Raw genomic sequence first — 21,994 nt, 5'->3', positions numbered from 1 at the left:
CTCCTAGAAGTATCCCGCAGCTCTTCTTGTAGCGCCCAAAACTCTTCCTCCAGAGCCTTCGCCCTGTTGCTTCGTGTGGAATTCTCAAAATCGATCAGAGTCGCTCTTCCATCGTGGATGAGGAAATTATGCTTGTTAAGGGCCGATTTGATGGTTTTCGATCCATTGATATGCAGAGATTTCGGCATCGAATTGTGGTATCTCCCAATCGAATCGAGCAAATTTCGCTACAATTGTTGAGCTTAATTGAGGGCACGTGGCTTCGTAGACATTCGAGCCAAGTTTTTATCCCATCTGAAGCTCCAAGTAATCTATCTGAAGCGGATGCCAGACTTTCGTGACTCCGGGAAGCTGAAGCTTCGTGTCTCTGGTGAAATAAGGACGCATATTCGAAATATTATGTGATATATGGCCTTTGTTCCAGTCGCCAGGTGGTAGTTGTGATAACATAGAAATCAAGGAAGGCGCGAAACACATTTCACTAACATCGTATAGTCCGGGATCAATCGTAAGATATAGTCTACTTTAGATGAATGTGGCTACTGTAAACCGGTTTTGTACTGTAGTGATTATCATAATTACTATAAATGTAAAGGCATCAAGTTACGTATGATAGGTTTTTTGCCAAGATTTCTCAAAGTATTAATATATGTTCGCGGGAGAGAGAGAAAGGAGGAATGGATTAGCTGCGATGAAAGTGTATAATCACTCCCGAATCATATGCAAAGCTGTAAAACCACGCAAATCTTACATGCTTGCAACGAGGTATTGAAAAGCAGTTGCACGGCGATAGTAACACATTTTCTATCAACTTGTAGAGGGAACATCATTGTAAAGATGACGCTCCCAGTGATTAGACTCAACCCCCTCCTGTCTAGATATTCGCTATTTACACTATTTACAATTAGATTACCTGACTAGACCAAGGACATCAAGGTCTTTCCCTAAAATTACCAGAAGCGACGGGCCGCCGGTGTGATGGGGAACCACTGCCCAAACGCACCGATGGGGTCGTACTTGGACTTCAGCGTCTTGAGTTTCGGGAGACTGGATCCGTAGATTGCGGTTTGAGTTTCGTCGCCGTGGGCAAAGTTGGGGTATCTGGGGTTGGTTAGTTTGTCAAGTCTGTAGAGAGGAAGAAGGAGGGGTTGGTGGGGGGTGGGGAAGACTTACGTGGGGTCGTTGCGTGGGTTGTTACTCCTCGTCCACAGACTTCTTACTTTACTTCCAAAGGCCTCGGCCTCGGCATCCATGCTCGCATCGTCGTACCATGCGATGACAACGGCCTGAGAGAACGCGCCGTTGCGGCGAAGATCCTCGTTCATGGCTGCGGAGCCAACGGGGACCGACATGGCATGAGTGAGATTGTAGCGCTCGATGAGGATCGAGCTGTTGGGCCCCTTGGCCTGGAAGCCCTTGTATAGCTCCCAGATCTCTGGCCACTTGTTCGCAGACATGCCGGTGATGGTGGAACTGTATGTTGGTTTGCGGCCGCCGCGGACACAAAAGCCGTCATTGGATTCCTGCCAGCGCGGGTATGGAGTTACCTCGCTGGATTCGGAGAGGGGCCCGAGTTCGTAGAAGGGGGCAAAAGCTTTGCGGCCGGATTCTTCGTTGCCTTTGCGGAGGAAGCCAGTGACGAGGATGGCGGGTTCATTGAGTGGCGGACCGCTCGTAGTCAGGACCAAGTATACGCGCTGTTGGGGGGTGAGCTTGAGGTCTTCGACTGCCTGGGCAACTTGGGGTAGTTTGTCGGGTGAGAAGAAGAGGTTGTTGATCCATGCGGTGCGGTCTTCGTCATTTGCAGGCAATGCTTTAACAGTGGCTGAGACTACGATTCCAAAGTTTGGTCCTGCGCCTCGGAGGGCCCAGTAAAGGTCAGGATGGGATGTTTGTGAGGCAGTGACAATGCGTCCGTCTGATAGGATCACTCGCATTGAGATGATGTTGTCGACGCCGAAACCGACTTCGCCCATGAGGTTGCCTGTGTCTGTATCAGTTTGGTGAACTTGAACGCGGATGATAGTGGCATACCATAGCCGCCGCCGAGCAGGGCACCCAGAGCACCGACGCAGTTACAGTTACCAGTGATGACCAACGCGCCAGCAGCGTTAGCTGCTGCAACGACTTCGCTGACTGATGCACCCCCACCAATCGTCGCGGTTTTCTTGTCTGCGGCGACAGTGACCATGTTGAGAGCAGCAATGTCAATGAGGACACCCCACTGTCCCAGATTAAAAGTCTTTGCCCATCCAACACCTCCATTCTGTGCGAGAAAGGGGATGCCAGCCTTTGTGCAGTATTTGACCTGTGCCATGTCAATTCAATCGTCTACGCTTTAGTCGTTGGACTTGTAGACTGACGATAGCCGCGATATCCTTCTCGGCCTGGACTGACACGACCACAGCCGGTAGTGGTGCGTTGTAATCACTCCATCGTGCTCGGATCTCCACAGAGACGGAAGATGGTGTAGACACGAGCTTCTTCAGATCTGCAGCAACAGTATCTTGTCGTACAACTAGTGCAGACACCGCGGTGACGAAGGAGAGAAGTGAGAGAAACTTCATGATGCACAACGGGGGAGGCAATGGGCAGCGTTCAGGATAATCAGCGGCTCAGCTTTTCATTTTAACTTGCATCGGTACGCGATTTGTCGCTATAGTTGCTTGATAAGCGCAAAGGAATTGGCCTGGCTCTCGGGAAGAAAATAGGGTCGGTCCTCCGATATATGGAGCATTTCCCCTGACTTGTTTGCCAATCACATCTGCTGTTATGAAAGACGTAGACTGATCTAGATGTGATGTCCGACATGAGCTGTTGCTGCAAGTAAGAGTGTAGGGATAGACTATTGTCTTCGTCGACAACATCACTCCACTGCGGTTAGAAAGAACCTCATCAGGGTTCGGGTGGCTTGAACGTCTAACCCGGTTGGGCGAAGCGTCTTCTATGCCGTCCGTGGGCTAACCCCGGGTGCACTGACCCTTTGAAGGTTGGGCCCCACACTAGATCTGTGTATACAATACATAGATACATGTAAGACCCTCTCGCAGCTCACTTCAGTCTTCAGTGCCATGTCCAAGGTGGTACTGGAAGGCGAATCGATGGAGAAAGCCAAATACAATTCAGCATTGGGTTGTACGAATGACCGAAAACTTTATCGAGGTATGAAAGGTTACATCGGTCCGTGGTTGAGGACCAGGGAGGGCCAGGAGCATCATGCAGCCAATCTATCCCATGCTCGATACAGTCTCCGCTTTTGAACATGGGGCCGGGTAGCTACGAAGAAGCACCGAGAATCCATACTGGCCGTCATTGTGAGTTTTACTCATGTCCCCGGCATTGCGGATGTTGACATGCCGCCTCGTAACGGCACCCAGCATGCCATTAGCGCAGCCGGGCTCTAGCCTACATGGCACAGAGACTGTCTCCTCGTTCCGTTACCTGAGCTTATCAGTCTAGCGTCTGGTGAATCGTGACGGCCTTCAAAATCCCGCCCTGATTTGTCGACGAGGCTTCTTCTGGTGGAGTTCCAGGTGATCTCTCGTGGCGCGTCAGCTCGATCTCGTCGATCTCTCTGTACGGTTTTCGTGGGAACTTGTTCGCGATACTGGTCCGTGTCCCATTGGCTTGTGATGACCCGTAGTTGAGGCTCGCTGAGCCATATCCGTATGCGTAGCCTGAGCTCGTCTCTGTCGGTTTCCTAGGGTAGAAATAGAACCAGATGGGCCGCAAAGTCGGAAGGCAAGCACAAACCACGCCCAACGAGAGCTCGATGTTGGTCCAGAAGAAGACGGGTGCCGTATAGTAAACGACGTCGTCGGGGTGTTTGATGTATTCTTTCGCGATGGAATATGTTGCAATAACTCGAGTGACGCTCACCGCACATACACTGCCTTGTTAGTGAGACAACATTTCGGTGGGTGAAAGGTCTTACGCTGCCCCAAGAGTGAGCATGCCAATTACTGCCAGCTTCTTCCTGGTTTCCATCCGTATGCTGAGTATTATGGGTATCGGGAGAATAAGAATCGCAACGTCCGCAATGACATCCGTGTACTAAAAATCACATCAGTGAAAGATCGATAATGAGGTCACACAAGCGTGACTCGATAGGATGTGGAATAAACATATACTCTGAATGTGCATGTACTTACAAGCAGAGCTAAGAACATAGGAACTGTTTCCACGCAGCTATTTTCATAGTAAGGTTCGATGAAGACCGTGATTGGGTAGCAGGTAAATAGATGAGAGAATGCGAAGCTTGTGGTCCAGCCGATCACGAATGCAAGTAAAATGTATACAGCGGTCCGAAACTTCTGGACGTCGAAGATTGTCTTGTACAATATCAGGATTGAGCACTTCGTGAGGCCAAGACCTATGATCGAAATCATGTTCAGTGCGAATTTCGTTCTTTCAAAGAAGATTAGGCCAGGGTCATCCATGATCGGTTGTCCGTTCGCATCCAAAGGCTGGTGTGCGCCCAGGTAGCCATACTGAGCCGCTGACCACAGAGTTAGTTGGCTTGTAATGCTGTATGGACTTGAATACTTACTGAGTATTTGAAGGGTACAACATGTCATGGAGATTAGCAACGCGCCGACTGTGAGGAAGTCGTCCCACCCTATGCGCTTCGAAAGTCTTTTTGCCCATAAGCGTAAAGAGACGAAGACTATGGGAAGCATGAGAAATGTGATCGCCAAGGCGATCATCATCCTTTTCGAATAGCTATGATTCATTGTGGTGGCCGGCGTACCACATGAGTTCAATCAGTAAAGTTGATGGTCTCGTACTGCGGTTGACGACCGGGCAGTCGTCGAAGACCTGTATTTCAGGTTAGTCCAACGGTCACGGTGATGGCCTGCACCAAGAGTTATCTGACTTCAACCAAGACCTCAGGGCACGGAGATATTGCAACGTGAGTGATCCATGCATCATACGGAAGAACATGAGGATTACGCTATCTTGTACCTTGTTCCTAGTGACACGTGAATGCAGACATGTCTAGAGATACCTTTGAAGCTGTCAAGCCACGCTACGGGCTTCAGCCATGCAGTAGTGCTTGTCAACGGCCACGCGAGATGAGACAGATTAGTTGCATGTGTGAAATACCCAGTCGATACTTGGCCAATGAGAATTGGCCTCTCAACACACAAGGCTGCCAGAACCACGCAAGCCGGACGAGCCGCTATGATTTAGTGTGCGATTTTCTCTTCAAATCCTGTTCACCATTTTCGTACATACGGCTGGATCTGTTAGATGCCGAATATCGTAATGAACCAGCAGTTGTCAAAGTGTAAAGTATGCCGAGGACTCTCCATTCAGTTGGGACAGCATGCTAAGGACTACTGGTTCGATCCACCCAAAGGAAGGGCCGAACCTTGAACGCAATTGTTCGCCCAATGCAAGTCTACTGGAGACAGCCCTGCCCCACGGAGATGGCTCCCAAAGTAGAGACAGATTCCGCGAATTTTGGATCGAGATAGGGGGTGCACACGAGACATGCCCCCACACATGGGTACTGCAGCTACTGAATATTTGCCTGGAGCAAGATATCGCCAGATTTTCAGCCTCTTCCACGATGCGCACAGATGATCCGGGGCAATTGGTGAAGTATGGGGATACTCTTCAGATACCGAGGTCCGTTGTAATTCCATCGTATTTTATTCATGTAGTGATGGCCCGAGGACTAGTCTACACTAGCATTCTTTGCCTGTGGCTATGTCAAGTCGTTTGGGGATGGCTTCGCAAGCAAACGCGGTCCGAACACTGCTACTGAATATAGTTTAGTATGTAGCGATCTTCAAGTCAGCTTATTCTTCAAAGGTTCCAAATCTGCCTCTTGAAGTGATAGACTGTCCTAAGGCTAGATGTTTTGTCTTGAATTGCAAGTTCGCTTCTGATGTGTCGGCTTTGTAAGAGGCCTGGCTAGGCTAGGGAGGATTTGCAATTCAAGAATGGATTTAATATAAGTGTGATGCATTGTGACAGGCGATCCTACGGTACATACTTAGAAGATGTATGGCCGCCCCGTTAGACCGCATCAGGCCACTCCATATTGAAGGGCAAGATCTGTGGGGATCATGAACCCACGCCTCTACCCAGCCTGAAAAGGGAATTTGACGTAGACCATTGCCCATCAGCTACAGGGTGATGTTCGCAGGCAATGCTCGGTAACGCCAGCCAAAGTGATGACCCGGACAGAATGATTGACAGCCATCGAGGTGGTCGACGACATAGGAAATGATGGAGAGTGGTGCGTTAACATGGGTAAATGATATGACAGGGCATCGGATTAATGACGAGGAAGGGTTTGAGGTTGAGGTTATATAGTGCGGCTCCTGAGTCGTTATCGACCGCGTTGTCCCTTGCCCACATGGAAGGTACTGTGAGGTAGTCGGAAGAATCTCGTACAGTTGTCCCAGTCGCCACATGGATGTCACCACTGAGCACTTCAGATTCCCTGTTGTTATAGACGAATCGCATGCTCGGTAATACACCAAGACGGTGACCAAGTAGATGTATGATACACAGTACAAGTGTGAAAAGTGTGAAACCCATGTTCGGAACACGAAGAATACTGCACTCATAGCTTGTAGCTACCAGCACCCTTCTTTGCCGTATTCTTAACCTCCTTTCCTTCGACATCGGTAAGCGTACCCTTTCGTCCAATGATTTGTACACCACCTTTCTTCAAATCACCAATGAGCTGTTTCTTCTCTGTCTTCTTCTTTTCCTTTTTCTCCACCTTCTGGTCCTTTGGCGTATTGAGACCAGCCTTCTTCGCCTTCTCCTTCGCTCTCCGGCGCCGCCTTAGTTTTTCTTCCTTTGTCATTTCTTCACGAGCAATAGGCATACCACCACTGGTAACAACTTCAGTCTTGCTCTTTTCCTCACCAGGCTTGTACATTTCTTGGGGAGCGAGCATGCTAGCTCCAGCCACTTCGCCGCCGGCAGTGGGCCGCGCGTCTTCCATTTCGATGGCGGGTGCATCGACACGGATCTCGAGGTTGGCGGCTGCAGGTTTAGGCTTGAAGTGCGAGGAGCTGAGGGAGTCGAGCTTGGCGGATAAGCTCTTCCATAGTGCTGAGATCTCGTCATGCTCCTTCTTGAGCTTGTCGTCTTTTGCGTCAACATAATTAGGATCGGTCTCCTTCAGCAAATCTTCCTCATATAGCTCAGCTAGCCCCTTTCCAGATTTGGTATCGTCTAGTTCAAAGCGTCCACGTCGCACAGGTCCTGTGGCAAGATCGTCGGGACGACGTCGTAATACTTCGTCGAACTCGCCAGCAATGATCCTTCGCTTGATCAGCGCTTCGATGTCTTCTGAAACCTCTGCTGTGATAATGGGTACAGGCTTTCCAGCCCGCTCAAACTCAAGATTTTCTTCAAGAAGCGAATTGAGGGGTCGATCTGCTGCGCGAGCCTCACCAGAAAGCTGCCATTCACGCTTCGCAACATTCGCTGCTTCTAATTTCCTGATCTCTTCTGCTAGCTTTGCCTGTCGTCGTTCGTGTGTGGATCGTCGTGACTTTGGATCTGAAGGGTCCAAATCTGAAAGATCGCCGTTGCTTTCGGCGTCATCGTCGTCCTCGAACAAATCTCTGTGGACCCTAGCCATGGTTCCTTCAACTTCCTCCTCGGTGATGGCTTCTGGTTCTGCTTGTTTCTCTGGGAAGTTGTGAGGGTTTGGCCGTCCCCGCTTCTTCTTATTCTTGCCGACTTTCTTCGCCGGTGGTGCGTAGAAATCAGCGTACATGATGTTGTTGGCATTCATTCCGTCGTCCATGGCATCCAGATCACCCTCTTCGAATTCTTCATCGTCATCGCTATCACCTTCTGGCGCATTAAGATCAGCATTGCCGAAAGTTGGTCCCCCAGCATCAGATTCGTCGTCACCCATGTCATCTGCATCTTGTGCTTTACTCTTGCCTGACATGGGATCAGCCGTCCAATCAATCTCCTCGTCATCGCTTTCTGCTGCTTCGCCACGTTGATCCTGCTGTTCGAGAAAATCCGTCTGCTTGTTGAAGTCATCGATGGAGAAGAAGCCGTCATTGAGACCATTTGGATCAGGCACGTATGTTTCGGCAGGTTCATCTTCTGATTGGTCTTCTTCGGAGAACATGCCCTCAGCATCATCATCCATTCCCATGTCCTCGTCGCCGGAAAGTGCGCCACTGGACGCTTCCTCGTCTCCGCTCTCGTCTCCATCCTCGTCTACACCATCGTACTCCCATTCTACGCCTTCTTCGCCTATACTTGAATCCGTATGATATTCCTCTGCCTCGTCCAGATCTTGCGCATCATCGTCGTCGTCATGGACGGCGACGACACCGTCCTCGTTTTCTTCAGGTAGGGATATTTCGATTTCGTCCGTTGCTGCCTCGACAATCTTTCTGGTCTGCTCAAAGACCTGATTGACTCCGAAGCCATCTAGATGCACCTTCTTCAGATGCAATACTCTAATGTCATCGTTGTATCCTCCTCCCCGTTTCCGCTTCTTGCGCAGATCTTGCTGGCGCAAAGCTTGCGACTCGCTGACACCCGCGGCAACCGGATCCAAGTATCGTTTTGCTGCAGCGAGGAAAGACGCATTCAACTGTGTCGTCGGCTGCAAAAAGGCGAGTGGCTTTACCAGAAGAGTCGCAGCTGGGTCAGTGGAGGTGGGAGGAAGCTCCATTGGGGGTGGATGTGTAGAGCCAATCGAAAGTGTGCGAGATGATGTAGACGTGTCGGGAGAGAAAGAAGACGGTGCCATTTTTGTTTGCGGTATCACCTTTACTTTGGCTGTTCTCGCGAAGTTTTGCTCGCACGCGCTGTTGCGAAACAACTTTTTTTCTTGGAGTTCACGGACTTGGATGGTCCGTGTTGGCGCGCACGCTAGCCGGGCTCCACCATCCATGTGGCTTGTAACTGCTAGAAGTCTTGTCTATGCTTCATGCTTCATGCCTCAGAACCCTTGAAGCCTAGATTGACTTCATTCCAGTCATGCGTCTGCTTTTGCTTTTACTCGCTTAAATCCTACGATAGCTTATTACGACTACTCGTCGGTCGCTTATACCTCCCCATTGCATATCAGGTTTGGTACTGTCTCTGTAAATGACCATTACTGATCAAAGTCCTCACTACATCCTTTGAATTCCACGGCACGATCCAGATCAGATCACGATCTGAGTGTCTTCTTCCAGCCCGAGACCTGTGAAGAACATCTGGAGAAATGGCCTGAGATTGACATGCAATCAGCGACTAATATGACCGCCAAGATTAGGAAGCTGTTTCCAACGGCGATGAACGCTATGAGGAAGTACAACGTCTGTGCATGAGTTCATAGCGCTTTCTGCTATGCTGTGGGACATGAATGCTACTGTTCCAATTCTATCCAAAACTCCATGCTTACCCAGTATATATAAAACTTGAATATATACATATACACATCTCTTCGTGAAACGCATCATCTGCTCATCGTGAACTCATAACAAAACCATTGCGATCCCCGCCGCAATCGACGCACCCACCATCCCCCAAATCGTCCCCTGCGATACAAATGACGCTGTACTAGGCGCGACCTTTGCCTGAACGCCCGTCTCGCCCGATGCAGTAGCCGTGCATTGCTCTCCACACTCAAACCCATCAGGACAGCAATTCCCACCCCGATTCGCAGGACAACTATACCACGCACTTGGACAAGATCCGCCCTGCCCCGCGGCTGTTGTCGCTACACCCGCGCCTGTCGGCGCTACAACAACTACTCCATTCGTGTTTAGTATTGTGTCGGTGGGCAGCACGCAGGAGCCCGTGGTCTGACAATCGCGACCAACGCGGCAGCAGCCAGAGGGGTAGTATGCGCTGCAGACATAGAAGCCGCTAGGACAGACGTCGTTGGATGGCTGTGCGGATTCTGTAGTAATCATCGCGCCGCTGGTTGGGCGGACGGGGGCGGATGGTGCTTGAGCGCTGGTAGGTTCGTCTCCAATGCAAGAGGCGCCTGTTGCGCAAGTGCGGCCGTTCTGGCAGCAGCCGCCGCCCAGGCTGGCCGCGCAGGAGAACCAGCCTGTAGAGCAGACATAGGAGGAGGATGAGGATGGAGTTGGTGTGGGTGTAGTCGTTGAGGACGTGGAAGTTGTGGTTGGGACTATAACGTCGGGTGTTGAGGATGGTGGAGTGGCGCTGGCAGAATTGGACGTTGTGGATGGTTGAACATAGGCCGTTGATGTACCTCCAGCGACACCTGACTGATATTAGCTTTTCATTTGTGAAGATATTGACGAGTGTGAACTTACAGCCGATTCCAAGGCATTGAAAGCCAGGCAGGCAACATCCACCATTCGGTGAACCTGGACACGAAGAATACCCCAGTGACGTGTCACAACTTACAGACCCAGCACATGTCTGACCTTCGAGACAACATCCCACAGATCCAACGTCTGTACTACTATCCACATTGATGCATGTGCTTGTAGACCCACAACATACATCAGGTGCACCGACCGAAGCACAATTCCTCGTTCCTTCTGGACACGCGAATTGCCTCTTCAATAGCAGGTCCCTTATATGTAGTCGCGCCAAAAAGTCTTCCTCGGCAACTGGCCGCAATGGCGACCGCATTCGCAGAGTGCCATTTTCAAGATCCATGATGTCTGGTTGCCCTGGCGTCGAACCTTGGACATCCGAGGCGAATATCCAGTTTTCCAACATGAACATCTCGCCTTCGTCCAGGCTCATTTTCTTCACCCCAATAGGCTTCTCATTTTGCAGCTTTTCGTATATATCCAGCGATCTCCTGGCGTGTTGTTCGTCCTCGGGAAAGTACTTCAAATGCTTCGGTACGTTGTGCGGCCATTGCGGTTCGGCGGACGATGCTGTGGCTAACAGCAGCGCGATGATGGCGGGCGGGAGGGATAATAATTGCGGTATATGCATGGTAATTCGTATGAGTCTATGGTCCTACTAAAGATGCTGGTAGAGGAATGCAGGGCTGCATTACTGCGAATCTGAAGTGTCGGTGAGGTGGCTGGTGTCACTTCGTCGGGCACGAATCAGGGAATTGACGAGGCTGGGAGGGATGTGCTGGCGCCTCACCGCTAGAAACACAAACCGGGAGCATCCTGTCGAAGTCGAACCTACTGAGAGATGGTATTTACTTTATTTGCATATGAGAGAGGTCTGTTCGGGAACATTGTCGCAGTCAGTCAGACGTCATGTCGGTGATTAAGGCGTGGTGCTTCCGTCCGATCCTTCCGAGTTTTCGGAATCGCGACTGACGACTTGATGACTTCTCCATCACCTCAATGTTAGACGCTATCGTGGCCCGCACAACACTTACAACTGTATTTGAGGATGTCATTCGCATATCTGCATGTTCCTCACTCTGACCCTTGAGTTGATAGACCCAGATATGCAATGTCTTACAGATTGGCACTTATTAGACGGCATCTTCTTTGCAAGCCCATTTAAAACATGGAGGAAAACAAGATGATGGTAGACAGTTTATACAAAAATGCACTGATACCGGTACAAGGCGCCATGTCCTCTTGAACCATCCCTTTCACAAAAAGATTTCACTAAAAATCCTCTTTCGTATTCCATCTTTCTGTATATTTTCTTGCAACACACACAACTCCATTCTGTAAAGACCCAGATTGCGATACCTGCTCTCAGGCACGACATAAATCCTGACTGCACATCACCACATCGAATCCTCAAATCCCAGCCACCACTAAACTCATCCCTTCAATCGTTCCACGTGCTTACGCCACATCTTCACACACCTTAGTTTCCTCCGTCTCAGGAAATTTCAGCCTATTCCAAGGCAAAGACGTGTCCGAACACCCCAAGCTTTCTCCAGATGAATGAGCGAAAGGGGAGAAACTTGCATTCGTTTCTTGGGATGCTGAATGCAGACACGGCTTCTACCTTACTGTTAACGCTATATGCCGTGTAGACATGTTTATCTCTAAAATACAGGGAATAGCTAGAGCTTGGAGGAAGCAAAGATGACGTTAGTCTCGTGAGTGGATGCATATTGCAGTGTAGGATCGTGTGCCTGGCATGACTTGAGAGTAATGAGAAATGCTTGTTTGGGGCTGGAAAACGGAAAAGAAAGACAGAAAAAGAGGTTTGTCACTGTAACGTCGAGTATGAAAACAAGTCAACATAGCAGACAGTCTATACAAGGGAATTTGATTTTACGAAAAAATAATCTAGTAGGTATGCTATATTCTAATGATATTTTCAATCCCTCTAGATTTGCCAAAATATACGCAGTCGACGCCAAAACAATCACTGTCGGTTGCGTGATATACAATCACCACCACAACTATCCCGACCCAAGCGGCACTCACCTCGACACAAAGCCTACAACTTGCTCTTCTCAATTCGCTTGAAGAGGACATCATTGTCCGGGTAAGGATCCACGGTGATATCGTTCAGCGGATTCAGCTCACTGGCCCTGTAGAACATGTCCTCATACACCTTTCCATCCTTGCGACCGAGCGAACTATCGAGCACCCAGTCGTCGAAGCCCCATGCATCCACAAGTCGGACGGCATGGGGGCGGATCTCCTTGAGCAGCTGCATCACAGTCGTGTTGCGGGCAAGGGAGATTTGGTGCTTGCTGCAAGCACCACTGACATAAAACTCAGAGGCCTCCTGCTCGAGCGTATGGAGGGCAAAGAGGCGGAAGAGTTTGAGGAGAACATCATGGATGGCGGGGTCGGTCTTGCCGTCCTTTTGGATAGCTTTGATTGCATCGAGGTTGTTCTTGACAATCATGTATTGTGCATGGGCTTTGCTGAGCTTGTAGAAGTTGACAAGGAGATCGTTCCAGGCCCTCTTTTGCTCGTCGCGGTGCTTGCTGGCTTCAAAGGTGAGGAAGGAAACGCGCCATGCGAAGGCGGCCACGAGATCTTCGTCGGAGCCAATTACGTCAAAGGCGCAGCCAATGTCGCGCCGAGAGTGGAACTCGGTGAGGATCGTGGTAGTCTCATTCACAGGCTTGTCGCCCTTCAGGACTGAGCGTGCTGACTTGAGGAGGTAACGAGCAACCTGACCGCTAAGCATATAATTGTCGCCCTCCCAAGTCGTTGTTGGCAAATAATCGGAATACCAGGGCCCGATACCGCTGAAACTGGAGTACCCGTGGCCACCGCAAGCTCGTCGGCAAACCTCAAGACCCTCGGCCGCAATTGTACTACTAAGAGACTTTAGAGCGCAAGACGACGCATGGAGATCGGCAAGCATGTCGCTTCCAGGCATCACTTCTTCTGGGCCAGCGCCTCGCGAACTTGGGGCGTTGCTGGCGGCTCCTTGTGCGATCTTCTTCTGGTTCTCCTGGTACATCTCCATCATCGCCTTCCCAGTGAAGTGAAGGGCAAAGGTGGCAGCCAAAAGCGGAAGTATACGAATCTGAACCAATGTGTAGTTGAGGACAGGAGTCTCACCCTCGCCAGCCGGTGCATCACGATCCTGGAACTGGCGGCGAACAGCACAGTAACGGGTCGCAATAGTCACACCACGAGCAAGGACGCTACCAGCCTGCATGACGATGGTGGAGCGCACCCAGGTAAGCGTTCCGTAGACGAGTGATGGCGCACCGCGGCGACCGAATTTGTTGGTCTTGGGGTCTACGTGCGTGTACCTGGCCAACATACTGATGTGCGGCACCTTGACCTTGTTGAACAGTAGGAAGCCGTTGTCCATGGTATTGTAACCAAATTTGGGACCAATGTCACCAACATGAATGTTCTCAAGGGGTTCATGGGTCTTGAGGTCGCGTATCTGGACACAGAATGGTGTAGGCCCATATGACTTTCCGTCAATCATCAGCTGGGCCATGACGACAGCATAATTGGCGGTACGTCCAAGCGAACCGATCCACCATTTGCTCGCAGTGAGATGGGGAGAGTGGAGGGTAAAAGTCTTGTCATCTGCATTCCAAGTCGCGGTGGTCTCGAGTCCACGCACGTTGGAACCGTGGCCAAGTTCGGTCTGGGCATAGCATCCAATGATTTTGTATTCTCTGGCCGGTTTGAGCCACCTATCTTGCTGCTCAGGTGTACCTTGTCCCTCGAGGGTGACCTGTTCGAATTAGCGAACTGGTGAGGACACGATGGCGGTTTGTTACGTACCATGAACATGGAATCGTGGAGTCCATACGGACCTGGCTCTCCAACGAGCTCTGTGGCCGTTCTGAACTCGTCGTAGGTCCAATTGTGCTGCTTCTTGAGATTCCTCAGACGCTTTTCTCTTGCGAGAGCCCTTTCGAACCGATCTGTGCGTCCCATGAAGTAATTTTGCGACTTGTCAAAGACCTTCTCCGACTTGAGGAGAGCAGTGATCTTATTCCGCCTGTCAATGCTACCCTGGGTGTGGAGAAGCACCTCCAGCTCCTGTGATGGGACATTGGAGTTGGCGCGTTCTTGCTTGAGCATCTCGTGCCCTTGCACGCCCGAAGGCTTCAATTGCTTGACCCAGTCTGGTGTACGTGGCATTTTTGAGTGAGTTCTGGTGATGGGAATGCTTGATGGGAAGAAGGAACAGATGTCTGGGGGAGGGAGACAGACTATAATGCATTACGACATGGCCGAGGCTTACTTGTGGTAGTCAGCCGCGTAGACGCGCTAGACGAAGTTCCGAGGTACCGCACGGCCCTCCGACCATCGCACCTCCAGATATCATCTTGAGTCAGTCGAGAGCACATGTTTGGTGGATGTTGGTTGATGGTAGTTGTGGTGTTGGTGGATGGTGGTGGATGTGGATTCTCTGCCTGGTGCATTGGGCCCAGATGCCCAGATGCCCAGGTGCGCGTACGCGAGGTGCTCGTGACTATGTCGATATCGCGGTACCTTTGCCTTTAGTCTGCGCATAGGGCGAGACACGGTAAATTTGGACTCACCGCACTGGCAATTGCCTCGGTCGCTGGACCCGTGAAGATTGGTTACATCATTCTTCTGTGTCATTTGAATTTTCCTGAGGCTGCTGGTTCGCATGAAGACAGGAGATGGGAGGGAAAAGACAAAGAATGCGACGGCCAATGGTGAACTCATCTTCTTCTGTGAGCTCGATTGATTGAGCGGGTAGCTCAGACTCTTTGTATATAGGTATGACGGGATAGGTACTATACAGCACCGTTGGCACATGTCGTGTTGGGGTCGTACAGGGCGCCTGTTTGTGTCATGCACGTGAGTACAGACAAGGGCACACCACAGTCCTACTGTGTATGTAGCGACCGCATAGCACAGAGAAACATGACGAGGCAGGCGTTTTACACAATACCCAAGATCATACCGAAAAGCGGCAGATTTGGCAAACTCTCCCAGTACTAGGGCCCTGCCAATGGGTTTGGGCGAATGCTGGGGGATTGTTGGCCGGAACGGTCGAATGGTCCTCACAGTGAGCTTCAAGTCAGCACCAGCAGCCCGTGTAGATACATTGTACACTGCACACTGTACACAGGCCTAGGCCGGATGCTGACAACCGTGCTCAGACGGTTACTGGCAGATGGCAGAGGGTAGGCAGAGTGGGTAAATATGAAGGTACTCTGGAGCTGGCTGGTACTGGCTCCCCCTGCTGCTGTGCAATGGCACCCGAAACGGTCGCAGTGGGTGTGCACTGCGCAGAGACACTATTAGCCGCCTGCTGTCTTTGACACGACGATGCACCGCCTTCAAGAGGGCACGCGAGGTTGGGCGCAAAGGAGCAGAGCGCAGAGCGCACCCCTTTGTGTCTTCAGGCCCCGCCGTCTGTCCATTTGTGAATGGGAGCTGGCGTAGCTAAGAGTAGTGAAGTTTTGTAAGAGTAGTATAAAGAGGAGATCATTATCGAGTAATAAGAATCGTAGGCAGAGTAGGTAGTAGGCATGTTTGTGCAGAAAATGCTGCTGCCGTCATGGCACAGCACTGTCAACGATGAGTACTACCTGTGGCCTCGACCATTAGCCACTTCCGCTAGCGCCATCCGCGTAGCCTGTCCTGTCCGTCAAGGCTCGTCACTTCGCCGCCGCCCTCAACACCACGGCAGCCCTCTGTTTACCTCCCCATGAGCCAGGCACGTTGATTCTTCTCCTTCATCTCCCCCTGCACCTACAACCTGTTCCGACCCCCTACTTTCAACCTCTGTTTGCGATCCTTATCGCCACCCTCCTTGGCTTCCACAAACACAACCCCCCACGGCCACCCACATCACCACAAGACCCATTTGGAAATACATGCCCACCCAGATTTCGGCGACCCACCCCCATCACCCCTTTCTCTTCCCCCACGAGGCCTCTTAGGAACCGGACATCATGGGTCAGACGCTCTCAGAGCCCGTAGTCGACAAGGTAATAATTGCCCGTTGCTGTCCTCCCCCGCCCCCGCACTGTGCGCTCTTTCCCCGAGCACCGCTGCGACGTCGGGGTCGTGTCCGGCCGCCTTCAATCATGGCGCAAAAGTATAAGTGAGGGCATTGCAGCTGACACGCCATTTACGCAGAAATCCGAAAATGGCGAGGGCGAGTCGCTCATCTTCGGTGTCTCTTCGATGCAGGGCTGGCGGATCAGCATGGAGGACGCACATGCTACAGTGCTCGACTATGCTGGCGAGCAAGGCAAGCCGACCGCTACCGACAAGCGACTAGCCTTCTTTGGTGTATACGACGGCCACGGTGGTGACAAGGTTGCTATCTACACGGGCGAGAATCTGCACCAGATCGTCGCAAAGCAGGAAGCCTTCAAGAAAGGCGATATCAAGAAGGCTCTTCAAGATGGCTTCCTTGCGACAGACAGGGCGATATTGAGCGGTATGCATCCACCAACATCCTTCGGCTTGTAAACGGCAGGCGCGGCTGACTCACCATGACAGACCCCAAGTATGAAGAGGAAGTCTCTGGATGCACGGCCACTGTGGGCATACTGTCACACGACAAAATCTACGTGGTATGTTGAACACCCTAGGCCCACATTCGTCGCTAACCTTGGTATAGGCAAACGCTGGCGATTCGCGCACTGTCTTGGGAGTCAAGGGCAGAGCGAAGCCACTTTCATTTGACCACAAGCCGCAGAACGAAGGTAAACGCCTCGATGATGCTTTGTTAGTGGACAGTGCTAATTCCCGCTAGCCGAGAAAGCGCGTATCCAAGCTGCAGGTGGCTTCGTTGATTTTGGCCGTGTCAATGGCAACCTTGCCCTGTCTCGCGCAATAGGTGACTTCGAGTTCAAGAAGAGTGCCGACCTTCCTCCAGAGCAACAAATAGTCACGGCGTTCCCGGACGTTGAGATACATGAGATCAACCCTGACGACGAGTTCTTGGTGGTAGCGTGTGATGGTAACCGCGCCCTCGGAATTGTTCGAACACGCAGCTAACAACCTGCAGGAATCTGGGATTGCCAGTCTTCTCAGGCTGTCATCGAGTTCGTCCGGCGCGGAATCGTGGCGAAGCAGGATCTTGCTTCCATTTGCGAGAACATGATGGATAACTGCTTGGCTTCAAACAGTGACACTGGAGGGGTTGGATGTGACAACATGACTATGATTGTCGTTGGTCTGCTGCAGGGAAGGACGAAGGAGCAGTGGTATGAGGACATTGCGAAGAGGGTCGCGAATGGAGAGGGTCCATGTGCGCCGCCTGAGTACGGCAAGTCTGAAGACCCAGCCTCTTCCGTCCCGGAGGACGAGTAGTTCAGTTCTAATGTAATTGTGTAGCTGAATTCCGCGGTCCTGGTGTTCAACATCGCATTGACGATAGCAATGATGACATCGACATGGAACTTGACAGTCGCTTCCGACCTAACAGCGGTTCAGGGGGCCGTATCATACTTCTTGGAGATGGTACAGAAATCTCCACCGACGGACACGACGGCGAAATGTTCAGCAATGAGGATGAGGAGAAAGACCTTGACTCGCAAGTGAATAAGTATACGCGAGAAGCCTCCAACACGCGCAGCGAACGTGAGGGCACAGCCAGCCCTCAATCCAGCACTGCCCAGGTGACCGAATCGCCATCCTCGGTACAAACCGAAAAGTCCGACGCTCCTGAGTCTGACAAGAAGACGGCAACTGGCGCGACCAAAACAAGTGAGAAGTAGCTTGTGCTCCTTTAATCTGATCACGTTGCCGTTGCCTGATGTTCAGGCTTGGCATCCAGGTGCAACTGCGCTGAAGTTTTTTTTATTTCGGTCTTCAGTAGGAAATGTTGGTTGTCTGCATGATTAGTCGGTAATCTGCAAATTTGTCTCAGGGAGCGATACTGGGCAGCGTCTCGAATGATACCTGGCGAGTTAGATTGTCGCCAACTTCCTTACCTATATACCTTTCATGAGTTGACTTTGTCGTAACCCTGGGCTTGCTTGAAGTATGGTATGATGTTGCTGAAAGCTGACCAAAACGCAGTGCAACCAATGTGGCGTCCCGCGGAGCAGCTCAGTAGATCATCGCTATCTTGATTCCAGATCTCACTGTACTCTCTCATCTTATGGGCCCTGGCTTCCTTGGGGTAACATGCTATGGAACAGCTGGCTATGCTACGCGTGTGGTGCTTGTCTATGCCCGATAATATATCCATCGTTTGAACGCTTTCATTCGAAGCTTGACCTGTATGCCAAGGCGGAGTACCCAGAGCCTTGGGAATCCCATCGTTTGGTGAAGAGAATACTAGCCTAACACTTGACCGTGGATTTGATGGGGTCGCACTTGAATTGGAATTGCCGCCAAGTTGTCGAATGTGATCACATGCCTGGAACAACTGAAATGTGCAGAAAATCCTTTGTCACCCAAGTCGGACAAAAGTTTCAAGAACAATTACAGGGTTGATGTAGGATCTAAACCTCAAGACAGCTATGTCAGGCAAATTGAAGTACATGTTGGTTCCAAGGTTGTAATTGGCCGTGGGGCAGACTAGGCCCCATTCGCGACCGGCATAGGGCTGAAGCTCAATCGGGCCGACGGCTGGTCCAAGCACTTCCGAGCTGCATCACCAACTTCCTCCGTTGTGTCTGCCTTCTTGTAGACTCCACACCTTTACGCCTAATGCTCTGCTTTGACTGATTTAGCGTAGTTCGATCGCGATAATCTTTTAAAAGCAATACGGGCGTTCTAGAAGCGGTTCAACTCTAAAGTAAATCATCACGAAATATGTCGGTCATATTGTGTACAGGTACGCATGGCTCCCACCCCACACGTGCGTGTTGTTTATAGCTAACAATGTCGCAGCTGGATATGACCACACCATCCGGTTCGTTGCAGGCATAGTACGCATAGCTCTCCCTGTTATGCTAATCTTGGAGTCGTAGATTCTGGGAAGCTCTCTCGGGCATCTGCTCGCGCACTATCCCACACCCCGACTCGCAAGTGAATCGTCTGTGTATATCACCCGACAAGCGCTACCTCGCCGCCGCCGGTCACCACACCGTTAAACTGTACGACATCAAATCCACCAACCCAAATGCCATTCTCACCTTTGACGGCCACACGTCCAATATCACGGGCGTCGCATTCCACTGTGAGTCCAAGTGGTTGGTGACCTCTAGTGAGGACGGTACTGTCAAGATCTGGGATACCAGGAGTGGGAACGTACAGCGCAACTATACCCATGGCGTGCCAGTCAATGACGTGGTCATCCATCCCAACCAGGGCGAATTGATTAGCTGCGATCGTGGAGGCAACGTCAGGATCTGGGATCTGGGTGAGAATAAGTGCTCACACCAACTGATCCCCGAGGACGATGTCAGCGTAGCCAGTGTAACTGTTGCTAGCGACGGCAGCATGTTATGCGCTGGGAACAACGCAGTGAGTATACCCGCCTTTACCCATCCTCTTCTTTCTCGAGCCTATACCAACACACGCATCTCAAGGGAAACGTTTACGTATGGCGCATGATCCAACGTACAGACACGACGTCCATCCTCCCCATCTGCAAATTCCTCGCCCACTCGACCTACATCACCCGTGTCCTCCTCTCGCCCGACGTCCGCCACCTAGCCACTTGCTCGGCAGACCATACGGCACGCATCTGGTCCGTCGACACAAGCGCCCCCCACAACGTCATGCCCAGCGACAACCTCCCCACCGCCGCCGACCGCGACCCCGCTGCCTTCCCCCTCGAGACAACCCTCCACGGCCATCAGCGCTGGGTCTGGGATTGCGCATTCAGTGCCGATAGTGCGTATCTGGTGACTGCTTGCTCGGACCACTATGCGCGTCTGTGGGAGCTCGGAAGCCAGAGTATCATTCGGCAGTATAACGGGCATCATCGTGGCGCCGTCTGTGTGGCTTTGAATGATACGGCCGTGGGGAATTAAGTCTGTTCTTGTTGGGCGGCTGGGTTCTTTCAAACGCATGAATGATTACACACGATGGAACGGCGTAAATGGCAAATTTTTCTCATCCTTGTTTTTTGCCGGAAGGTTCTGCATCAGCGTTGGCGTTTCTTTTCTTCTTCGTCTCCTTCCTCCTTTCTTCTGCCTCTTATCTTCTCTAATCCCTTCAACGACAACGCCAAAGGGGCGTTATATATGCTCTCACGCGGTTCTTTCTTCCCCCAGCGGGCCAGTAGGAGAGTTCCTTTGTATCGTATCGGTCATACATATAGATGCAGACGAGAATGATCACTACAGTGGACTTTTTTTTGGCAATTTACATTTCTAACATGACATGAATCGTGATTGTGGGGGTTGCTAGGGTTTGGGGGTCTGGGGTGGTGCGTGGTTGGGTGGGGTATGTGGGTGGGTATGTGATGGGCATGGGGCATGACAAACCGAGGAAAGAAGACGCCTGATGGGTAGGTATGGTTGGTTGGTTGGTTGGTCTGCGAGGGGACTTGGTATATATGTATACGCATATATACATTTACATGTGTACTTGCGTGTACTCCACCCTTCTCCACCGCACTCTACTCCCGTACAAACTTCCCACCTTGTCTCAGTCTTGATCATTGCACATGCTGTTGAATATACCGCAAGGTATATAAGTGCATAAACATATAAATGCATTTACCTGTGAAGGTATGGATATAAATCATACAAGTATAAATCATGTGTACATGTACATATACATGTACATACATATATATATATATATATTCAGTAAACGTGCCCATCACACGACAATATACACCCCATCCCCATCCCCATCCACCATCCACTCCGCTCTCCGCTTCCGCCGCGAGTCGCGGAATTCTGCTGGGAATTTTCGCACTGGGATTGGGAGGGAGTTTTGCTATGTACATGTCGTAAGTATATCCCCTTCTTATCAGTGCATGTCGTATTCCTCCCTCATTCCCACACCCCCTCAAATTCCCCCACTATTTCTCCCATCCCCCTCCCTCCAGCGCAGAATCCACCAATCCAACAAAACAACCCCCTAGCCTCCCCACGACACCTCACCGCCCACCCAATAGACCCGACAACCAGCCTGCAAACTGTTTCCCGCTCATACTAGGGGTATAAGAGAGAACACTCTGGGCATCCTCTGCATCTGCATCGGCGCCGGCATTCCCAGCTCCACTCCTGCGACCACTTCTCTTGTCGGGGGTCTGGAAGCGGGCCTGGGGATCCAAACTAGGCGGCGGGACCGTCTTACCGCGTGAGCGAAAGAGCGGGGGTGTGTGTTGTGGTGTTGGCGTTACTCTGTCGATGTGGCGGTCTCGATCGCGGCTGCGCAGGCTGAGGGAAGAGCGGGGGATCCAGCGGGACTCGGGGGTGTGGAGCGAGTGTCTGGGTTGCGAGGGCATAGGCGTGGGTGTGTGGCGGGGAGTCGGGGTTGAGGAGGGGCTGTTGCGGGGATGGGTAGAGGTATGGGGTGTTATTGTGGTGCTGGTAGTGGTGATGGAGTTTCTGGTGGGTGGTGGAATCGTGGTTTCCAAACTGGGCGATGGGGATTTGCTGTGCGTTGGGGTGGAATGGGTTGGGCTGTCGATGCCCTTCGTTGTTGCGTGGGTCATTTGCGCGGATAATGGTACGCCGCCGGTCTTGATCCAGGGCCGGACTGTGAATGACGATGACAACGTATCTGGCATGTCGCGTATC

The 21,994-nt window shown here is 51.4% G+C and overlaps 8 protein-coding genes across 8 annotated transcripts; 2 read left to right on the top strand and 6 right to left on the bottom strand.

The window, feature by feature from the left end:
• Positions 1-845: 845 nt before the first annotated feature.
• IAQ61_000184 (uncharacterized protein) lies at positions 846-2,567 on the bottom strand (the record flags this gene model as incomplete). The annotated part of the gene is made up of 4 exons (XM_066094563.1): positions 846-1,101; positions 1,174-1,984; positions 2,035-2,308; positions 2,364-2,567. 4 exons carry the CDS (start codon positions 2,565-2,567, stop codon positions 951-953), a joined length of 1,440 nt encoding a protein of 479 aa, XP_065955416.1. The 3' UTR covers positions 846-950.
• An 883-nt stretch (positions 2,568-3,450) lies between these two features.
• Positions 3,451-4,733, bottom strand: IAQ61_000183 (uncharacterized protein; the record flags this gene model as incomplete). Its single annotated transcript, XM_003835295.2, has 4 exons — positions 3,451-3,889; positions 3,935-4,053; positions 4,152-4,498; positions 4,550-4,733. The coding sequence occupies 4 exons, from the start codon at positions 4,731-4,733 to the stop codon at positions 3,451-3,453; spliced, it is 1,089 nt and encodes a 362-aa protein (XP_003835343.1).
• A 1,847-nt stretch (positions 4,734-6,580) lies between these two features.
• IAQ61_000182 (uncharacterized protein) lies at positions 6,581-8,755 on the bottom strand (the record flags this gene model as incomplete). Its single annotated transcript, XM_003835293.1, has 1 exon — positions 6,581-8,755. The coding sequence occupies one exon, from the start codon at positions 8,753-8,755 to the stop codon at positions 6,581-6,583; it is 2,175 nt and encodes a 724-aa protein (XP_003835341.1).
• Positions 8,756-9,467: 712 nt separating this feature from the next.
• Positions 9,468-10,917, bottom strand: IAQ61_000181 (uncharacterized protein; the record flags this gene model as incomplete). The annotated part of the gene is made up of 2 exons (XM_066094562.1): positions 9,468-10,225; positions 10,332-10,917. The coding sequence occupies 2 exons, from the start codon at positions 10,915-10,917 to the stop codon at positions 9,468-9,470; spliced, it is 1,344 nt and encodes a 447-aa protein (XP_065955415.1).
• Positions 10,918-12,161: 1,244 nt separating this feature from the next.
• On the bottom strand, positions 12,162-15,931 carry IAQ61_000180 (uncharacterized protein). The gene is made up of 3 exons (XM_066094561.1): positions 14,891-15,931; positions 14,124-14,840; positions 12,162-14,073 (listed from the first exon to the last, which is right to left on the bottom strand). Exons 2-3 carry the CDS (start codon positions 14,484-14,486, stop codon positions 12,352-12,354), a joined length of 2,085 nt encoding a protein of 694 aa, XP_065955414.1. The 5' UTR covers positions 14,487-14,840; positions 14,891-15,931; the 3' UTR covers positions 12,162-12,351.
• A 13-nt stretch (positions 15,932-15,944) lies between these two features.
• On the top strand, positions 15,945-18,058 carry PTC2 (Protein phosphatase 2C 2; the record flags this gene model as incomplete). Its single annotated transcript, XM_066094560.1, has 7 exons — positions 15,945-16,315; positions 16,467-16,773; positions 16,836-16,909; positions 16,957-17,041; positions 17,092-17,298; positions 17,347-17,589; positions 17,676-18,058. The coding sequence occupies exons 1-7, from the start codon at positions 16,280-16,282 to the stop codon at positions 18,056-18,058; spliced, it is 1,335 nt and encodes a 444-aa protein (XP_065955413.1). The 5' UTR covers positions 15,945-16,279.
• A 907-nt stretch (positions 18,059-18,965) lies between these two features.
• Positions 18,966-20,589, top strand: IAQ61_000178 (uncharacterized protein). Its single transcript, XM_003835289.2, has 4 exons — positions 18,966-19,125; positions 19,182-19,203; positions 19,262-19,757; positions 19,823-20,589. Exons 1-4 carry the CDS (start codon positions 19,104-19,106, stop codon positions 20,267-20,269), a joined length of 987 nt encoding a protein of 328 aa, XP_003835337.1. The 5' UTR covers positions 18,966-19,103; the 3' UTR covers positions 20,270-20,589.
• A 759-nt stretch (positions 20,590-21,348) lies between these two features.
• IAQ61_000177 (uncharacterized protein) lies at positions 21,349-21,984 on the bottom strand (the record flags this gene model as incomplete). Its single annotated transcript, XM_066094559.1, has 1 exon — positions 21,349-21,984. One exon carries the CDS (start codon positions 21,982-21,984, stop codon positions 21,349-21,351), a length of 636 nt encoding a protein of 211 aa, XP_065955412.1.
• Positions 21,985-21,994: the final 10 nt, after the last annotated feature.

The sequence above is a fragment of the Plenodomus lingam genome (genome assembly GCF_022343315.1).
Source record: "Plenodomus lingam strain CAN1 chromosome Unknown contig_1, whole genome shotgun sequence".
Lineage (NCBI taxonomy): Eukaryota > Fungi > Ascomycota > Dothideomycetes > Pleosporales > Leptosphaeriaceae > Plenodomus > Plenodomus lingam.
This window is presented reverse-complemented; position numbering and strand designations above follow the sequence as displayed.